General features: G+C 37.0%; 1 protein-coding gene across 3 annotated transcripts in view; it reads left to right on the top strand.

Moving 5' to 3' along the window:
* The window catches only part of LOC128656338 (T-kininogen 1), a 175,438-nt gene that overhangs the window by 19,945 nt on the left and 138,383 nt on the right, over positions 1 to 17,110 (top strand). For all 3 annotated transcript variants that reach the window (XM_053710187.1, XM_053710188.1, XM_053710186.1), the window contains exons 2-3: positions 3,783 to 3,896; positions 11,483 to 11,570. In XM_053710187.1, the coding sequence (XP_053566162.1) occupies positions 3,783 to 3,896; positions 11,483 to 11,570 (202 nt within the window). The remainder of the gene's footprint in view (positions 1 to 3,782; positions 3,897 to 11,482; positions 11,571 to 17,110) is intronic.

The following is a 17,110-nucleotide window of genomic DNA, read 5'->3' as shown; positions in this document are numbered from 1 at the left end:
ATTTGTAATTTAGTGTAGGGTAGGGATTTTTATTATTTTGGGGGGCTTTTTTATTTTATTAGGGGGTTTGGATTAGGTGTAATTAGTTTAAAATTCTTGTAATTATTTTATTATTTTCTGTAATTTAGTGTTTGTTTTTTTTGTACTTTATTTAATTGTAATTAATTGTAGGGAATTTCGGTAATTAATTTAATTATAGTGTAGTGTTAGGTGTAATTGTAACTTAGGTTAGGTTTTATTTTACAGGTACTTTTGTATTTATTTTAGCTAGGTACTTAGTAAATAGTTAATAAATATTTAATAACTATTGTACCTAGTTAAAATAAATACAAAGTTGCCTGTAAAATAAAAATAAATTCTAAGCTAGCTACAATGTAACTATTAGTTATATTGTAGCTAGCTTATGGTTTATTTTATAGCTAAGTATTTAGTTTTAAATAGGAATAATTTATTTAATGATAGGAATATTTATTTAGATTTATTTAAATTATATTTAAGTTAGGGGGGGTTAGGGTTAGACTTAGGTTTAGGGGTTAATAAATTTAATGTAGGTGGCGGCGGTGTAGGGGGGTCAGATTAGGGGTTAATAAATTTAATCTAGGTGGTGGCGGTGTAGGGGTCAGAATAGGGGTTAATACATTTAATGTAAGTGGCGGCGGTGTAGGGGGGTCAGATTAGGGGTTAATAAATTTAATGTAGGAGGCGGCGGTGTAGGGGGGTCAGATTAGGGGTTAATAAATTTAATGCAGGTGGTGGCGGTGTAGGGGGGTCAGATTAGGGGTTAATAAATATAATGTAGGTGGCGGCGGGGTCCGGGAGCGGCGGTTTAGGGATTAAACACTTTATTTAGTTGTGGCGGGCTCCAGGAGCGGTGGTTTAGGGGTTAATAAGTATAATGTAGGTGGCAGCGGTGTAGGGGGGGCAGATTAGGGGTGTTTAGACTCGGGGTACATGTTAGGGTGTTAGGTGTAGACGTTCCCATAGGAATCAATGGGATATCGGGAAGCAGTAAACATAAGCTTTCGCTGCTGTCAGACTCCCATTGATTTCGATGGCATCCGCCGCCTCCAGTGCGGCGGATTGAAAACCAGGTACGCTGGGCCGGAATAGTGGCGAGCGTACCTGCTATTTTTTTGATAACTAGCAAAAGTAGTCAGATTGTGCCGAACATACGTTCGGAACATCTGTAGTGACGTAACCATCGATCTGTGTCGGACTGAGTCCGGCGGATCGTATGTTACGTCACTCTATTCTACTTTTGCCGGTCTGTAAGGTTTGATAACTACGGCGAATCAGGCTCGCCACAAATAAGCTGCGGAATTCCAACGTATTTGCGGTTGACAGCTTGATAAATAGAGGCCCTGGTCTTCATGTGGTCACCGCTGCACACTGAATTTCTGGAAGCAAGGAACCCCTTTATATATCAGCAGTTAAGAAGTTAAAGGAACATAAAAGTACACAAAAAATGTATGGGTTAACGCATTTAATCATTTCACTGTTTTATGAATCCCCTTAGACTTAAATTGTGATTTTCGATTACAAATAATTAGATAACGTAACGGATTGTGTTTCAACTGGGTAAAGAAGTTAAAGTTTAAAAGTTTTATATCCAGGGCCAGAATGGGAATAAAAAGCAGCTCTGGAAAAATGTGAAGGCCAGCCAGTCTGTAGAATGCACAGGCCTTATTTTTCTGGAAGACCAAAATGTTGTATAGGCATTCGGCAGCCCACTTTTTATACATTGCTCCCTTTCACAGTTTTCAAATGATTATTCATAGTGTGATCTGGAGACAACACTCAAAACAATGTGAAATGGTCTCATATTGTGATTGACAAGAGATTAGAAACCATTCAAAGGAGGGATAATAAACTGGTACATGGTTTAGGAAATAAAACTTACAAGTAAATACTCTGTGACCGTAAAAAAGGACATGAAACCCAACATTTTTGTATCATTATTTAGATATGGAATTAAATTTAAAAAAAAGTTTCCAATTTACGTCTACAATCAAATTTGCTTTGCTCTTGTGTTATTCTTTGTTGAAGAGATATCTAGGTGCACATATCTGAAGCACTACATGACAGGAAATAGTGCTGCCATCTAGTGCTCTTGCTAATGTATAACATTGTTGCAAAACTGTTGCCATATAGTGCTGCAGACACAAGCTTACTTGACTGCTTTTCAACAAAGGATAACAAGAATACTAAGAAAAGTTGATAATAAAGGTAAATTAGAAAGTTGTTTAAAATTGTATGTTTTAACTAAATAATGAAATCATATCCCAAGAATTGCTAGTATATACTATGCACACATAAAAAGTGAGCTTTATATCTCTTTAACATAGTGAAAAGATAGGGACAATTCCTAGAATTCTTAAAGGGACATAATACTCATATGCTAAATCACTTGAAACTGATGCAGTATAACTGTAAAAAGCTGACAGGAAAATATCACCTGAGCATCTCTATGGAAAAAAGGAAGATATTTTACCTCACAATCTCCTCAGCTCAGCAGAGTAAGTTCTGTGTAAAAAGTTATACTCAGCTGCTTCCAGCTGCAGGTAAAAATAAAAAAAAATGAAGAAATGAACAGCAGCCAATCAGCATCAGCAGTGCTGAGGTCATGAACTCTTACTGTGATCTCATGAGATTTGACTTAACTCTCATGAGATTTCATAGTAAGATTCCTTTACCTGATTGGTGAAATAATATGAGAGTGCACGATGCTCATCCTTTCAGCTGTCCCAGGACAGACACACTAAAATGCTGCTTAGAAATCCTTTACAATGGGAGGTGGCTACTGAGGAACTTTTGAGGTAAAATATCTTTCTTTTTTACATAGAGATGTTCAGGAGATATTTTCTAGTCAGCTTTTTACAGCTATGCTGCATCACTTTCAAGTGTTTAAACATTTGGGTATTATGGCCCTTTAAGTAATGAATAAAAACAATTTATATTATCATAGCCATTATCAAAACCAAGTACTTTGCAACTTAAGATGACAGGGAACACATACAAATGGGATATTAAATGGATATAACACACATTAGGAATTCTGTGTATCAAGAAAATTTGAAATACACGTTCAACAATTATTTAACCCCCTTTTCCTGAAATTTAACTCAGCAAACTTTTTTTTAATCATTTCTTGTGACACTTGTAAGTAAATACACCAGATATAAAAAATATAACCCAGCTATATTCTACACAATTATTCACTGTACTAACTCATTTATATCTTTCCCTGACTGGCCACAGCAGAAGACGAAAAGCTTTTAAAAGGGTATGCCCAGAGGATAAAAAAACAATACAAATTTTGCTAACAAACAATATAAGTTTAAATGCTTTTAAAACATTTATTTTATAACCACCTTTTGCCATGCAGTGGTAAATGTCTAATATATAATTGTATATAAATAAATGTTATGTCCCTTTAAGTGCTACAGTAGAGCAATAGCAAGTTATATGCAAGTGTTACATTATCATTTTTGTTGTTTCTTGTGGAGCTCTTTTAATACTGGACGTACAAGTGCAGAGTGCATTGTAAAGTTGCCAAAGTGTAGGTGACATCAGTTGAGGCATTGCCAGTCCCTCAGAGCATATGCACCTTGACATGAGCATACTTAGGTAGTGACATGGTGACCATTATATCATGAATGGAAGATTAGATGCTGCATCTTAGGAATAAGAGAAAAAATATAGTACTTTAATTCCAGCGCTGGAACTTTAGTTATTAGAAATTCATCAGTAAATTTGTCTTTTTTGTCCCTTTTTCTTTCTAGCCTGAAGGTGATGAGGGGGTGCATTATTTTCTAAATTATCAAGTACGTGAAGGTTCCTGTGCGGTGAACAGTGGAAAATTATGGCAACAGTGTGACTTCAGTCTGTCTGCAGTGGTAAGTTTGTCTGCATTGTAATTCTATGTTATCAAATTCTCTGAGCATGAAATCTATTTTATTCATTGTGATCGTTATTTAACAGTTTGGCGTTCTGTCTTGTTTATTGGTGAAGAAACAAGCAGAAAACACTGTGGTACACAATGTTACAAGTGTAAAAAAAACAATACTCCCCTCTTTTAGAGACTGCTGTTTTCCGTCAAACCAAACAGCACAGATATTTCTTCTTGGTGGTGCAGGTCTGCGAGGGGTTCAATGTCCACGTCTCATTCACTTACAAACAGTATTCTGTGGATAAGACGATCACAGTAGTGCAGAGAGTAACAGGCAGAATAAGTACCAAATATAAAATAGAAGCCACATGCTAATTAACAGAAGATGTATTCCAATATTTAAAACACAAGATTAAAAGAAAGTTTGCAGGATCTTGTAGCTCAACGCGTTTCAACAATATGTTTGTCTTTTTCAAGAGTGAGAAAAAACAATTCATAGCAGAAAGGCTGACTGTCCATTTTATATTCTAAAAGTGCCCACTTATTGACTTTCCAGTTTTCATATTGGAATCTGGAAAGAGGATTTACATGTTCGCAGGAAACTACATTGATGCTCTTACAAATTTGCAATATCTTTATATGCTTTTCCTCCCCCCGAAAAAGTAGCATTTATAAAAAAAATTATAATAATTAATTAATTTTTTAATTCAAAATAAATAAGTAAATCAATTTGATATAATTGACATCTTAAAAATGCTTTTTCCTGAGGTTGAAAATGTCTAAGCAAACAAATTTCTACACTTAATTTAAAAGAAGAAATAAAAAATCTTTGGATAAATCTTCTGATAACTGGCATTTGATTCCCTGTGAGTATTTTCCATTTGGTGTCCATTCTTCTTGTTACTCGCTTCCCTATTGTGATCATCTTTACCACAGAGCACTGATTGGAAGTGAATGAAAAGTAGAAATTGAACCCCTGCAGAACTGTGCTGCCAAGGAAAAATATTTGTTTATTGGTGAACAAGAGCTTAAGCACAGGTTTTTATAGTAAACAGAAGTCTCAAAAATTGTATTTTAAAACAAATGCAGTTTAGAATATCTAGAACCTCAGGTCACCATCTTCTTGTAGAATCCTGTTTTAGAAGATAAATTGCAGCCACTTTCTTTGTATGGAAATTAGTTTCCGCAAGTGTTCTCAATTGTTGATGAAAATCTCAGCAAAATGCAAAACAAGGTTATATTAATGAGTTAAAACAATATATATATATATACATAAAAATTGTTTTTTTAACCCCTTAATGACCGGACCATTTTTCAATTTTCTTACCCTTAATGACAATGGCTATTTTTACATTTCTGCAGTGTTTGTGTTTAGCTGTAATTTTCCTCTTACTCATTTACTGTACCCACACATATTATATACCGTTTTTCTTGCCATTAAATGGACTTTCTAAAGATACCATTATTTTCATCATATCTTATAATTTACTATAAAAAAATGATAAAATATGAGGAAAAAATGGAAAAAAACACACTTTTTCTAACTTTGACCCCAAAAATTTGTTATACATCTACGACCACCAAAAAACACCCATGCTAAATAGTTTCTAAATTTTGTCCTGAGTTTAGAAATACCCAATGTTTACATGATCTTTGCTTTTTTTGCAAGTTATAGGGCCATAAATACAAGTAGCACTTTACTATTTCCAAACCACTTTTTTTCAAAATTAGCGCTAGTTACATTGGAACACTGATATCTTTCAGGAATCTCTGAATATCCCTTGACATGTATATATTTTTTTTTAGAAGACAACCCAAAGTATTGATTTATGCCCATGTTGGTATATTTCATGCCACCATTTCACTGCCAAATGCGAGCAAATAAAAAAAATCATTCACTTTTTCACAAATTTTGTCACAAACTTTAGGTTTCTCACTGAAATTATTTACAAACAGTTTGTGCAATTATGGCACAAATGGTTGTAAATGCTTCTCTGGGATCCTCTTTGTTCAGAAATACCAGACTTATATGGCTTTTGGCATTGCTTTTTGGTAATTAGAAGGCCACTAAATGCCGCTGTGCACCACACGTGTATTATGCCCAGTAGTGAAGGGGTTAATTAGGGAGCTTGTAGAGACCTTGAAGGGTTAATTTTAGCTTTAGTTTAGTGTAGTAGACAACCCAAAGTATTGATCTAGGCCCATTTTGGTACATTTCATGCCACCATTTCACCGCCAAATGCGAGCAAATAAAAAAAAAGTTAAATTTTTCACAAACTTTAGGTTTCTCACTGAAATTATTTACAAACAGCTTGTGCAATTATGTCACAAATGGTTGTAAATGCTTCTCTGGGATCTCTTTTGTTCAGAAATAGCAGACATATATGGCTTTGGCGTTGCTTTTTGGCAATTAGGAGGCCACTAAATGCTGCTGCGCACCACACTTGTATTATGCCCAGCAGTTAAGGGGTTAATTAGGTAGCTTGTAGAGAGCTTGCAGGGTTAATTTTAGCTTTAGTGTAGAGATCAGCCTCCCACCTGACACATCCCACCCGCTGATCCCTCCCAAACAGCTCTCTTCCCTCCCCCACCCCACAATTGTCCCCGCCATCTTAAGTACTGGCAGAAAGTCTGCCAGTACTAAAATAAAAGGTGTTTTTTATTTATTTATTTTTTTAATTATTAATCTGTGATGGACCCCTGCCTTAGCCCCCAACCTCCCTGATCCCCCCAAACAGCTCTCTAACCCTCGCAACCTACCTATTTGCCACCATCTTGGGTACTGGCAGCTGTCTGCCAGTACCCAGTTTTCCCCAAAAAAGAAAGGTTTTTTTTTTTGTTAAACACAGCTTTTTCTGTAGTGTAGCTGCCCCCCCCCCTAATAACCCCATCCCCCTACCCTAGCAGATCCTATTATTTAAAAAAAAAAAAAAAAACGTTTTCTGCCCCCCTCTCTCTTCTCTAATCATTGGTGTCAGTGGTTGCTGCGCGCGCGCATACACACATGCACACGCGCGCCCACAGGCCCCCCTCTGCATGCTCCCAGCATCCGGCGTGCACAAAGCACTTGCAGGAACCGGATGCCGGGGAGCGATGGGCCGCCCACCCTCCTCCCCTGTAAGCTCCCACTCACCAACAAACGGCACCATCGCTACCGGTGCAGAGAGGGCCACAGAGTGGCTCTCTCTGCATCGGATGCTTTTCAAAGGGTATTGCAGGATGCCTCAATATCGAGGCATCACTGCAATACCCTGAGAGCAGCTGGAAGCGATTGCGATCGCTTCCAGCACTCTCTTAGACAACTGACGTACCAGGTACGTCCATTGTCACTAACTGTCAGTTTTTGCAGGACGTACCTGGTACGTCAGTTGTCATTAAGGGGTTAAATACTAATAGTTAAATAAAAATTAATTAAGCAAAAATGCCTTGTTCACCCATCATGCCTCCATACTAATGGCATTCAAATTGTTTAACACATCATAAATACCTCTCTATCCCACTGCAAAACACATTAACCCATTTGGTATTTAAGGGATCTGCATCCAGTATCAGTAGTTCTAAGTAGGTAGAATGGTGGCTTAAAGTGAATGTAAACTTTCATAAATTTGTGCCCGGTTTTTAAAAATACTATTAAAAACAGCGGCACTTTCATTCATGAAAGTTTACATTGCAGCGTATCTTTACAAATACTTACCTTTCTCTTCAGCAAAGCCGTATCGGCGATCCCCCGCCCACTTCTCATGCTGTACTTACACAGCAATGACGAAACCGGCTTTCTCCAATCACGGCGTGGCCTCACGAGAAGGATGCTCTGGGGGGGAAGCCATGACTGGAGGAAGCCAGTTTCATCATTGGTGACGTAAGTACAGAGGAGCTGCGGGTGGGGGATCGCCGATCTGGCTTTGCTGAAAAGAAAGGTAAGTATTTGTAAAAATACGCTGCAATGTAAACTTTCATGAGTGAAAGTGCCCCTGTTTTTGATAGTATTTTTAAAAACCGGAAACTAATTCATGAAAGTTTACATTCACTTTAAGGATCAAAGGCAGAGGGTATCAATTAATGGAGTGTATTCAAATGAGGGGTGAGTTACTAATGGTGTTCCCTAAAGGTCAGTTCTTGGGCCGGTTTTGTTTAACATGTTCAGTAGTGATATTGGAAGTAGGCTCCAGGGAAAGGTGTTCTTGTTTGCTGATTATACAAAAAGTGGATCAAATGATCAGGAAGAGTCGATCAAAAACTGGAGGACTTGGAAAATAAATGGGATCCAAAATTTAATATGACCAAAAACAAAATTATGCATATAGCATTCAAAAACCCAAAGGCCAATTATAGTCTTAATGGTCAATTACTGACTGAAGCAAAAGAGGAAAGGGAAATTGCAGGGTTCTTATGCCACTTTACAGACCATTAGTTAGACCTAATCTGGAATGTTGTGTACAGTTCTGGAGACCATATCTCCAGAAGGATATAAATAAACTAGAAACTGTCCAAAGGAGGGCTACTAAAATGGTACATGGTCTAATATAAAACGTACAAAGAAAGACTCTTTGATCTAAATATGTATAGTTTAGAGGAGAGAAGGGAAAGCGGTGACATGATAGAACTCTTCAAATATATGAAGGGGCTTAATAAAATTGAAGCTGAAAGCATTTTCCACAAAAAAAGAAAAACCATAACAAAGGGTCACAATCTAAAGTTAGAGGGTAGTAGATTCAGGAAAAATGTGAGGATTTTTTTACAGAAAGGGTGGTGGATTAATGAAATAAACTTCCAATTGAGATGGTAAACACAGCGACTGTAAAAGAATCAACAATTCTTGGAACATGCATAAGGCTATCCTAAGAAAACAGTAACATGTAATGAGGGTAGAGTTGATGGACCTTTTGTTTCTAATCTACCATCTAGTTCTATGGGCTAGATTACAAGTGCGGTGCAAACAGTTTTTAAATCCGCTGATAATAGAAGTTCAGCGAAATCGCGATTGTGCTAGCGCAATCCCCTTTTTTATGCTTCAATCCTTTCCTCGATCTAAGAGCTGTGGTAAACTAGTTTTCGAAACTAAAAAGTTGCACAAAACACAACAAAAATACATTACAAAGTACACTTACACTCATAAACTACACTATTAAGTTCTAAACCACCATACCCCTACATCGCAAACACAAAATAATACTATTAACTCCTAAACCGCCAACCCCCCACATTGCAAACACTAAATAATACTATTAACCCCTAAACCGCCACCCCACACATCACAAACACTAAATAATACTATTAACCCCTAAACCGCCAGCCCCGACATCGCAAACACGAAATAATACTAATAACCCCTAAACCGCCACCCCCCATATCGCAAAATACCTAAATAATACTATTAACCCCTAAACCACCTTTCCCCCACATCACAAAGTCATAAACTAACATCTAAACCACCTAACCTGACACCCCCTTACCTAACCCAAATTAAAATACACAAAAAATTCAAAATAAATCCTAACTAACATAAAAAAAACTTAGAAGATGGACTGCCATCATGATCAAGATGGAGCGCTGCGATGAAGATGGAGCGCCGCAATAAAGATGGAGCGCTGCCCATCATCATTGGTGAGTACCAACTTTGGGGTTAGGTTTAGGTTTTTTTTTAATTTTTAGGGTGTTTTTTTTATAGATTAGGGTTTCTATTTTTTCATGCAGCAAAAGAGCTGAATGCCCTTTTAAGGGCAATGCCCATCCAAATGCCCTTTTCGGGGCAATGGGTAATTTAGGATTTTAGAGTTAGTTTTTTATTTATTTTGGGGGGTTGGGGAAGTGGGGGGTTTTAATGTTAGAGGGGTTAGTGTTTTATTTTAACAAAAGAGCTATAATGTAGAATTATTATTTTCTGTAATGTTAGTTGTTTTTTGTAATGTTAGGGTTTATTATTTTTGTAATATTAGAATTTTTAATTTTTTTTAATGTTAGGGTTTTATTTTTAAAGATAAGATTAGGTTTAATTTATTTTTACAGGTAAGTTTTTTATGGTAGTTAGGATTTATTTTTTAATTTTTATGTATTTTAATTTGGGTTAGGTTAGGAGGTGTTAGGTTAGGGTGTTTAGATGTTAGTTTATGACTTTGCTATGTGAGGGTAAGATGGTTTATGTGTTTAATAGTTATTAATTAGGTATTTTGGGATATGGGGGGATGGCGGTTTAGAGGTTAATAGTTTTATTTAGTGTTTGTGATGTGGGGAGATGGCGGATTAGGGGTTATTAGGCTAGGGGCTTATGGTAGGGGATGGGGAATGCGGAAATGTGAGGTCGTTTGCGCGAGGAGGGTGTTAGGTTTTTTCCCACTTTTTTTGTCTCTATTGATTTCTATGGGGGAACACATGCACGTGCACGTGAAAACTCCGCTTAAGATTTTTGTACTTTTCGGGTTACCGCTAGCACAAAATAAGGTTTTTCTCAACTTGTAATACCAGTGGAACCAGACAAGAACAAGAAGACTATCGCTAGCCATGTTTTCAGGAACGCAAAATAACTATTTACAGCGGCACTTGTAATCTAGTTCTATGTTTCTATGTTTTCTGAAAAAAAGTCCATTCACATTTTTTTTAAAATCAGGGGAAAAACGGTAAAGATTGGAATAAATCCCATTGTTTGCTGGTTTAATTAAAAGTAAAAATATAGCTCAAGTCACCCTTTTATTCTAGCAGTCTTTATTTTCCATGGGAAGATGATGGTTTAGCAAGGAAGTTACCAATGTGGGAACACATACTGAAGATATAATGGGAGGTATATTTAATGTGGGAAAAGATCATGTAGAGGGGGAGAGTTAAGTGGGGTTTGTGATAGGGGATTTATGATTAGGTAAGTAGCAGTGGAGAACAGGTAAGCCGTTAAGATAGTCACAAACAGCATGAGGGTGATCACATGCTAGGGTTATGTGATCTGAGAGGAAGTCACTGAAAGGGTTATGTGTAGAGGAGAACATTGTGTAGTTGTGATTATCTGGAGTGGGAAGAATTTGTTGAGCTGTTGTTAGGAAGTAGGTGAGATTATTTTCTTTTGCTCCTCCACTGTGACTTTTGTCCCTATAGTCTATATATTCCTCTTCATCCTGTATCAATACCATTGTTAAGTCTAATTGTATTGTACTGTATACCCAATAAATCTTACATTTATACCCAATAAACCTTAAATCCGTTATTTCCATAGGATTTCACGTTTTGTTATGCACTCTAGCCAGCAATAATTGTTTACTTCAGATCTCAAAAAGCTCTAAATGTTTTCGGATTGTGCTTGAGTCCATTACTTATAATATATAATAATAAGTAATATGAGCGCAAAGTCCACAACTATATATCTCTTTCTGCACTATCCATTAAAAGTAAAGGGTGTGCTAAAAAGATTTTGCCCTCTTTAAACTGCTTTGGAAACAAATTTTAACCAACCACTTTCAATACCAAATTGTACTGTTATAATCATATTATTAGTCTACAACTTTCCCAAACATGGATATACACCTAAGGTTTAGGAATGTTGCATTACATTTATCTCACTGTATATTTTATGCTATTTTGTTGGTATTTTATTTTATTATTTTTGCCTAGGATCCAGTAGACTGTTTTGCCCATGTTTTTGTCAACAAAGAGTCAAACCTCAGGAATGTCCATACTCAGAACTGTAAACTCATAGTAGGTATGTATATTATCTCTAATTTGTTAACTTATATGTAGTATTGCACTTCACATTTCAAAAACTTTACATTTTCATGGCAAGAAATTCTCTACATGCATAAACACTAACAACAAAGGACAATAAATATGCAAACTATGGTAGTGATAGATTGTACAATTAAGAAAAGGTCCAGTTTACATTCAAAACCAAATTTCCGTCTTTCTCCTTTTTTGAAACATGGCCCCTTTCACTGAGGATATACTGAAGTAGACTCCAGAGCATGCATGGTGTGCAGCAATGTTATAAAAAACACTTCTAAATGGAGGCTGCAACTGACAGTTGTGACTCACAGCAGGGAACACTCACAGCACTAGCTTCATTTTACACTACTTGAGCACATTGCTTAGATGTCCGATCCAAAAATAAATGTACTCTAACTTTTTGTACAAGTAGGCTTCTTTATTAAACTGTACTTCTATCTATACAGCACTAGTTTGGTTTTCCATAGAATTTTACCCTAGGGTCTTCTATACTTATATAACTTCCATGTCTCTTAAAGGGACATGAAATAATTTTTTTTTAATTTCATGATTCAGATAGATCATACAATTTTGAACAACTTTCCAATTCACTTCTGTTATCTAATTTTGCTTTATTCTTTTAATATCCTTTGTTGAAGGAGCAGCAATGCACTACTGGGAGCTAGATGAAAGCCAATGACAAGAGGCATATATGTGCGGCCCCCAATCAGCAGCTTTAGGATACAAAGAGAACTAAATAAAATACATAATATAAATAAATGGGAAATTTATTTAAAATTGCATGCTCCTTCTGAATTATGAAGGAAAAAGTGGGTTTTATGTCCCTTTAAAGTGAAAGTAAATTTTCACATAAATAAATAATGTAATAGATTCGCTACGTTTATTTTTTAATTCATTATTTTTTATATACTTACGATTTTTCGACCATACCGTCTTTTATGTTCCTCCGCCCCCACCCCGCTCATTTCCTGGTTTAGCTATATTTCAAGTGTGCAGCTACATCCGTGCAGCTACATCTATTGTGCGTGTGTTAAAATACGATCTCTGCTGTGATACATATTAAAACAATGAATCACTCAATTCATTGTTTTGTATCGTAGCAATGATCATGTTAGCTGTTCCTGTTCCGTCAATCCCTGAAGAGCAGACTGATCATTCACTGTTTTTGCAAGTTGTGGACAATGTGCATGCGTGTCTCATGAACGCGCTTCGAAAACAGGGAGAGAATTCAATGACACACATATGAAGTTGAAGTTGGGGAGTGGAGTGAGGATATTCAGACGCCACTGGGGGACCAATAAGAATAGTAAAGATGATATTCGTCATTTCTAAATAAATAAATAAAAAAAATATTCGGGCAGAGGGACGGCAAAATAAATATTCAGATTGAAAGGTACCATTATAAGCTTATTAGACGATATATAAAAAAAAATCATGAATTAAACTCTAGTTGATTTTATATGTAGTTTGCGTTGCGGCATAGAGGTGCTTCAGACTTTACTTTCACTTTAAGTTCCACTACCAGTATATCCAATGAGAAGGCCTATTATAAAATGTTACAAGTACTATGTGAAGCAGTTTGCACACACTTTCAAAAAAAATTTTAAGGACATTTTAATCAATTATAAAACCTGTTTTTGCTTCTCACTGTAAAAAGCCATTATATACTTTGCACTAAAACCCCTCAACAACAGTATCCACATCCATCCAAAAAAAATAAAAAAATCTTCACACAAATTTTCACATGATGTTTGGATTTATCCATTACATGGCATATGTTGTCCTTGTGCACATCTTTTTACTATTTAAAATTCATACGGCTAGATTTAGAGTTCTGCGGCCAAAGGGGTGTGTTAGCTACGCGTGTTTTTTTTTTCCCCCGCACCTTTTAAATACCGCTGGTATTTAGAGTTCAAAGAAGGGCTGCGTTAGGCTCCAAAAAGGGAGTATAGAGGCATATTTACCGCCACTGCAACTCTAAATACCAGCGGTGCTTACGGACGCGGTCAGCTTCAAAAACGTGCTCGTGCACGATTCCCCCATAGGAAACAATGGGGCAGTTTGAGCTGAAAAAAAACCTAACACCTGCAAAAAAGCAGCGTTCAGCTCCTAACGCAGCCCCATTGTTTCCTATGGGGAAACAGTTTCTAAGTCTGCACCTAACACCCTAACATGTACCCCGAGTCTAAACACCCCTAACCTTACACTTATTAACCCCTAATCTGCCGCCCCCGCTATCGCTGACACCTGCATATTTTTTTTAACCCCTCTGCCGCTCCGTACACCGCCGCAACCTACTTTATCCCTATGAACCCCTAATCTGCTGCCCCTAACACTGCCGACCCCTATATAATATTAATTAACCCCTAATCTGCCGCCCCCAACGTCGCCTCCACCTACCTACAATTATTAACCCCTAATCTGCCAACCGGACCTTACCGCTACTATAATAAAGTTATTAACCCCTAATCCGCCTGACTCCCGCCTCAAAATCCCTATAATAAATAGTATTAACCCCTAATCTGCCCTCCCTAACATCGCCAACACCTAACTACAATTATTAACCCCTAATCTGCCGACCGGACCTCGCCGCTACTCTAATAACTGTATTAACCCCTAAAGCTAAGTCTAAACCTAACCCTAACACCCCCCTAAATTAAATATAATTTAAATCTAACGAAATAAATTAACTCTTATTAAATAAATTATTCCTATTTAAAGCTAAATACTTACCTGTAAAATAAATCCTAATATAGCTACAATATAAATTATAATTATATTGTAGCTATTTTAGGGTTTATATTTATTTTACAGGCAACTTTGTATTTATTTTAACCAGGTACAATAGCTATTAAATAGTTAATAACTATTTAATAGTTACCTAGTTAAAATAATTACAAAATTGCCTGTAAAATAAATCCTAACCTAAGTTACAATTAAACCTAACACTACACTATCAATAAATTAATTAAATACAATACCTACAAATAAATACAATTAAATAAACTAACTAAAGTACAAAAAATAAAAAAGAACTAAGTTACAAAAAATAAAAAAATATTTACAAACATTAGAAAAATATTACAACAATTTTAAGCTAATTACACCTACTCTAAGCCCCCTAATAAAATAACAAAGCCCCCAAAATAAAAAAAATGCCCTACCCTATTCTAAAATAAAAATAGAAAAGCTCTTTTACCTTACCAGCCCTTAAAAGGGCCTTTTGCGGGGCATGCCCCAAAGAATTCAGCTCTTTTGCCTGGAAAAAAAACATACAATACCCCCCCAACATTACAACCCACCACCCACATACCCCTAATCTAACCCAAACCCCCCTTAAATAAACCTAACACTAAGCCCCTGAAGATCTTCCTACCTTATCTTCACCACGCCGGGTATCACCGATCGCTCCAGGCTCCGATGTCTTGATCCAAGCCCAAGCGGAGGCTGAAGACGTCCATCCTCCGGCTGAAGTCTTGATCCAAGCGGCGGCTGAAGAAGTCCATCATCGGGCAGAAGTCTTCATCCTATCCGGGCAGAAGAGGAGATCCGGACCGGTAGACATCTTCATCCAAGCGGCATCTTCTATCTTCTTCCATCAGACGACGAGCGGCTCCATCTTCAAGACCTCCGGCGCGGATCCATCCTCTTCTTCCGACGTCCTAACACAGAATGAAGGTTCCTTTAAGGGACATCATCCAAGATGGCGTCCCTCGAATTCCGATTGGCTGATAGGATTCTATCAGCCAATCGGAATTAAGGTAGAAAAAATCTGATTGGATCAGCCAATCAGATTGAGCTCGCATTCTATTGGCTGATCGGAACAGCCAATAGAATGCGAGCTCAATCTGATTGGCTGATCCAATCAGCCAATCGGATTGAACTTGAATCTGATTGGCTGATTCAATCAGCCAATCAGATTTTTTCTACCTTAATTCCGATTGGCTCATAGAATCCTATCAGCCAATCGGAATTCGAGGGACGCCATCTTGGATGACGTCCCTTAAAGGAACCTTCATTCTGTGTTAGGACGTCGGAAGAAGAGGATGGATCCGCGCCGGAGGTCTTGAAGATGGAGCCGCTCGTCGTCTGATGGAAGAAGATAGAAGATGCCGCTTGGATGAAGATGTCTACCGGTCCGGATCTCCTCTTCTGCCCAGATAGGATGAAGACTTCTGCCCGATGATGGACTTCTTCAGCTGTCGCTTGGATCAAGACTTCAGCCGGAGGATGGACGTCTTCAGCTCCCGCTTGGGCTTGGATCAAGACATCGGAGCCTAGACTGATCGGTGATACCCGGCTTGTCGAAGATAAGGTAGGAAGATCTTCAGGGGCTTAGTGTTAGGTTTTTTTAAGGGGGGTTTGGGTTAGATTAGGGGTATGTGGGTGGTGGGTTGTAATGTTGGGGGGGGTATTGTATGTTTTTTTTCCAGGCAAAAGAGCTGAATTCTTTGGGGCATGCCCCACAAAAGGCCCTTTTAAGGGCTGGTAAGGTAAAAGAGCTTTTCTATTTTTATTTTAGAATATGGTAGGGCATTTTTTTATTTTGGGGGGCTTTGTTATTTTATTAGGGGGCTTAGAGTAGGTGTAATTAGCTTAAAATTGTTGTAATATTTTTCTAATGTTTGTAAATATATTTTTTGTAACTTAGTTCTTTTTTATTTTTTGTACTTTAGTTAGTTTATTTAATTATATTTATTTGTAGGTATTGTATTTAATTAATTTATTGATAGTGTAGTGTTAGGTTTAATTGTAGATAACTGTAGATAGTTTATTTAATTAATTTATTGATACTGTAGTGTTAGGTTTAATTGTAACTTAGGTTAGGATTTATTTTACAGGTAATTTTGTAATTATTTTAACTAGGTAACTATTAAATAGTTATTATCTATTTAATAGCTATTGTACCTGGTTAAAATAAATACAAAGTTGCCTGTAAAATTAATATTAATCCTAAAATAGCTACAATATAATTATAATTTATATTGTAGCTATATTAGGATTTATTTTACAGGTAAGTATTTAGCTTTAAATAGGAATAATTTATTTAATAAGAATTAATTTATTTCGTTAGATTTAAATTATATTTAATTTAGGGGGGTGTTAGGGTTAGGGTTAGACTTAGCTTTAGGGGTTAATACATTTATTAGAGTAGCGGTGAGGTCCGGTCGGCAGATTAGGGGTTAATAATTGTAGGTAGGTGGAGGCGATGTTGTGGGCGGCAGATTAGGGGTTAATAAATATAATATAGGGGTCGGCGGTGTTAGGGGCAGCAGAGTAGGGGTAGATAGGGATAATGTAGGTTGCGGCGGTGTGCGGTCGGCAGATTAGGGGTTAAAAAATTTTAATAGAGTGGCGGCGATGTGGGGGGACCTCGGTTTAGGGGTACATAGGTAGTTTATGGGTGTTAGTGTACTTTAGAGCACAGGAGTTAAGAGCTTTATGAACCGGCGTTAGCCCAGAAAGCTCTTAACTCCTGGCTTTTTTCTGCAGCTGGAGTTTTGTCGTTAGATTTCTAAC

The sequence above is a fragment of the Bombina bombina genome, chromosome 4, assembly GCF_027579735.1.
Source record: "Bombina bombina isolate aBomBom1 chromosome 4, aBomBom1.pri, whole genome shotgun sequence".
In the NCBI taxonomy this organism is placed as follows: domain Eukaryota; kingdom Metazoa; phylum Chordata; class Amphibia; order Anura; family Bombinatoridae; genus Bombina; species Bombina bombina.
The sequence above is the reverse complement of the archived record's forward strand: the minus strand, read 5'-3'. Positions and strand labels throughout refer to the sequence as shown.